Source organism: Echiichthys vipera, assembly GCF_963691815.1.
Source record: "Echiichthys vipera genome assembly, chromosome: 11".
Lineage (NCBI taxonomy): Eukaryota > Metazoa > Chordata > Actinopteri > Perciformes > Trachinidae > Echiichthys > Echiichthys vipera.
Genome location: NC_139836.1, coordinates 20,427,453 through 20,430,893, shown reverse-complemented (window position 1 = coordinate 20,430,893; position 3,441 = coordinate 20,427,453). Strand labels below are relative to the sequence as shown.

The window sequence follows — 3,441 nt, the reverse complement described above, 5'->3', positions numbered from 1 at the left end:
TCATAGACTTCTTCTGTCCCTTTTACAAAGGATCTTTTTAAAAGATCTCCTGAAGTCATTATTGAATATAGTGTATATAACAGGATTTAGTGAACTATTGCAGTAACCACACCAGAAAAACATTTTGAACAATGTCTCTGGGACACAGCAGGTGTCACACACAGCAGTGAGTGTGTATGTGAAGAAAAAGGGGAACCAGCAGAGAACAAACACTCCCATGACCACAGCCAGAACGAACGTGAAGCGTCTCTCTCTGTACTGCCTTCCTTTCCACTTGCTTATTTTCACGCAGGGCTGCACCTCTGCCTTTGGAGAGGTTTCTCCTGGCTTTACCTGAGCCACTTTGGTTGTTCTAATACCTCTCTTCTTCTTCAGGGAACAAAGGATGGTTTCATTTTCTTCAGACGAGGACGGTTCTTCGTCTACGTCTAGCCCGTTGATCTCTCTACTGTCCCCCTCTTCCACCTCCCTCCCTTCTCTGTCTTTTCTCTCCAGGGGGTCCAAACCACACTTTGTGTCTTTTGTATTGCCGCATTCTCTCTGCCTTTCACCTGGCAGGGCTCTCGTTCTTTTCTTGGCAATCTGGTATATTCTTACATACACCATAATCATGATGATGCAGGGTGCAAAGAAAGAGGCAGTGCTGGAGAATATGATGTACCATTTCTCATCATTAATTTTACATTCAGGGCTGTCTTCTTTACCCTCGTCCTTTGTCATTGTGATAAGCGGCGGGAATGAAATGATGGCCGCCAGTACCCAAACTATGACGACTGTGCATTTAATCCTGCGCGGTGTCCTTCTCAGGTTGTACTCAATTGCTTGAGAGACAGACCAGTATCTGTCCAGGCTGATGGCACACAGGTGAACGATGGATGAAGTGCAGAAAAGCACGTCCAATGCCAGGTAGATTTCACACCACACTTTACCAAAGTACCAGTAACCCATCAGTTCATTTGCTAGAGAGAATGGCATCACTAAGGTGGCGACGAGAATGTCGGCACATGCCAGAGAGACTAAAAACAAGTTCTGAGGTGCTCTCAGTGCTCGGCTTGTGATAACAGCAATTACTACCATGACATTACCAAACAAAGTGAGCAGAATGAAGATACCCACCAGGACCGTTAAAGGCACAGAGATCTGCACAGTATAACGGTGCCTGCCAGACAAAGTCTCATTTGCCCCGGTGAAGTTGAGGCAACCCATTAGGATGAGCTGTGGTGTTGATCTGTCTGAACGGTGCTCTTTTAAAAAGTTCGGAAGCTGTGTTTGCCAGTAGTCTATTCATATAATCCATTCAAGAAAACAGCTTCAAAGAATTCAGTCTTTTCATTTTGTTGAAAGAAATCTGTGCTTCTTTCCTCTTTGTCAGTGAGAAAATAGACACCAACAGAGAAAAATTCTGAAAAATATTTCTTCATATTAAAAAGACAAAAACACATTGAAAGAAATAAAGGGAACTTTGATTTATTCCCAGTTCCCTACATGAGATGATTTTTAAAATAGATCTATTCTTTAAAAAAAGAATTCTTCATCCACCAACTTCTTAGGATAGGCAATTGCAGTTACGTCCCTTGAAAGACAGTTCATAAAAACAGACTTACGTTGCAGATAGTGCTGACTCAGGGAGACCTTGTCTTCTGTTGTGGCTGAAGTGGAGAGTATGTCTTTTTATATGGGCTTGATGTGACGCTGAAGATATGTGATGCTGGCTCCACTTCAGTGAGATCATGAATGGGCGGAGTTCATCTGCTGCTGGAGGTTTAAAAGCAATTTGGTGTTGTTCCCAGACCTTGAAACCGTTGGCTGATTATGACATTAACAATATGTTTTTGATTTATAGAAGTAATATCTGTAGTTTATTAAATTCAAATTGATTAAGAGTACACTCTTTATGGTTTTGCAGCTCTACTGCATGAACAAAATGTTAAGATATATCCTGAAAGAAAAATAGCTCGAAATAATGCCTGAATCTGTAGAGAGGATCCTCTAATGCAGGAGGTCAGTCACTAGTAGCATAAGAATAACATCACTTCATTTACAGGAATGCAAATTGCTTTCCCGATAATGAAGTAGAAGAGACATTTTGTATATTAGATACATAAATATAATACATTTTTGTCAATTACTATACAATGAAGTGCTGCTTTATGACATCTGCAAGCAAGACTGAACTTATTATTTGCAATTCCATATGTGTGTGTCAGATTATAGGATTCACTGATGTTTAGAACCAGGGATTTGGATTGTGATACCTGTTGAAACATGCCTAAAAGGAAAACAACTATTCTTTAATGTTGTTTTTATTTCTGCATCAATCCAACAACATTTCCATTATATTGTTTCACCATCTACCAATGTTTGTTGCTGTATTTAAACACATTTTCAAGCATGCAAACAAACATGCATTCTAGGTTTACCACTTCAGTATTATGTAGTTTTGTTTAGAACTCACCACACATATTTTAACTTAATAATCTTAATTTACTTATTTATTAGGATTATTAAAAGGGTTTCTATAAAGATATATATTTGTCTGTGTGTGCTCCGAAGCACCTCTTTGTTACACCGTATAATAGATCCAGTAGACCCAGTAATGTTCCACACTTGCATGTCAATCATAGCTAATATTCCAGTATGGGAGCAATTATGGGAACATGATCGGCAGCAGACTGAAGATACAGCATGCTAACAAGCCGCTTGTTATCGCAAGAAACCCTGTTAACCCTGCTGCTTATTTAGGGTTAGAAGGAAATGAGAAAATCGACAAATCTGCTACACCAGGGATGTTCAACAAGGGCTCTGGGACCCCCAGAGGGTCCTAAGGGTTACTGCAGGGGGGTCCAACAAATTGTTTTTTTTTTGTTTTGTTTTTTTCAAAAACATGTCTGAAAATATACACTAACATGAATGCAACATATTATGAGCAAAGATAAATGTGTGGAAAAAATGAATCAATAAATTGACACAGCCTTGATGACAAATATACTTGAGTTGAAGGATGCATTGTGCCTTTGAAATGTTTGTTTAGCATAGGATGTATAAATATATGAATGTTAATAATGATCATTGTAATATATTAGTATTGTATGCACCATAAAAAGCTGTTTGTACTGGCTTTATGTCATCCTAGCTATTAGGCCCAGTTTAATATGCAATTCAATTTTATACTGTATTTTTGGTAGGGGCTCCCTAATTCATCTCTCAGCTAAGGGGACCTTGAAGACACCTGGGCTAAACACAATAAAACGTTTATTTTTGTGCAATGTGGCCAAAAAACAGAACCACATTGTAATTGAAGTGTTCGGAGAGAAAATAGAACTTGAGAGGATATAGATTTCTATTCTGCTCCACAGTCCCGTCCAGTAGATGGCGGTAATGCATCTTTAAGAGGGTTTGCAAGAGAAGAAGAAGAAGAAAGACTTTCGCCGACTTCCGGTT

The 3,441-nt window shown here is 39.1% G+C and overlaps 1 protein-coding gene across 1 annotated transcript; it reads right to left on the bottom strand.

The window, feature by feature from the left end:
- On the bottom strand, nucleotides 1–1,206 carry LOC310954178 (alpha-2A adrenergic receptor-like; the record flags this gene model as incomplete). Its single annotated transcript, XM_083923517.1, has 1 exon — nucleotides 1–1,206. One exon carries the CDS (start codon nucleotides 1,204–1,206, stop codon nucleotides 1–3), a length of 1,206 nt encoding a protein of 401 aa, XP_083779643.1.
- Nucleotides 1,207–3,441: the final 2,235 nt, after the last annotated feature.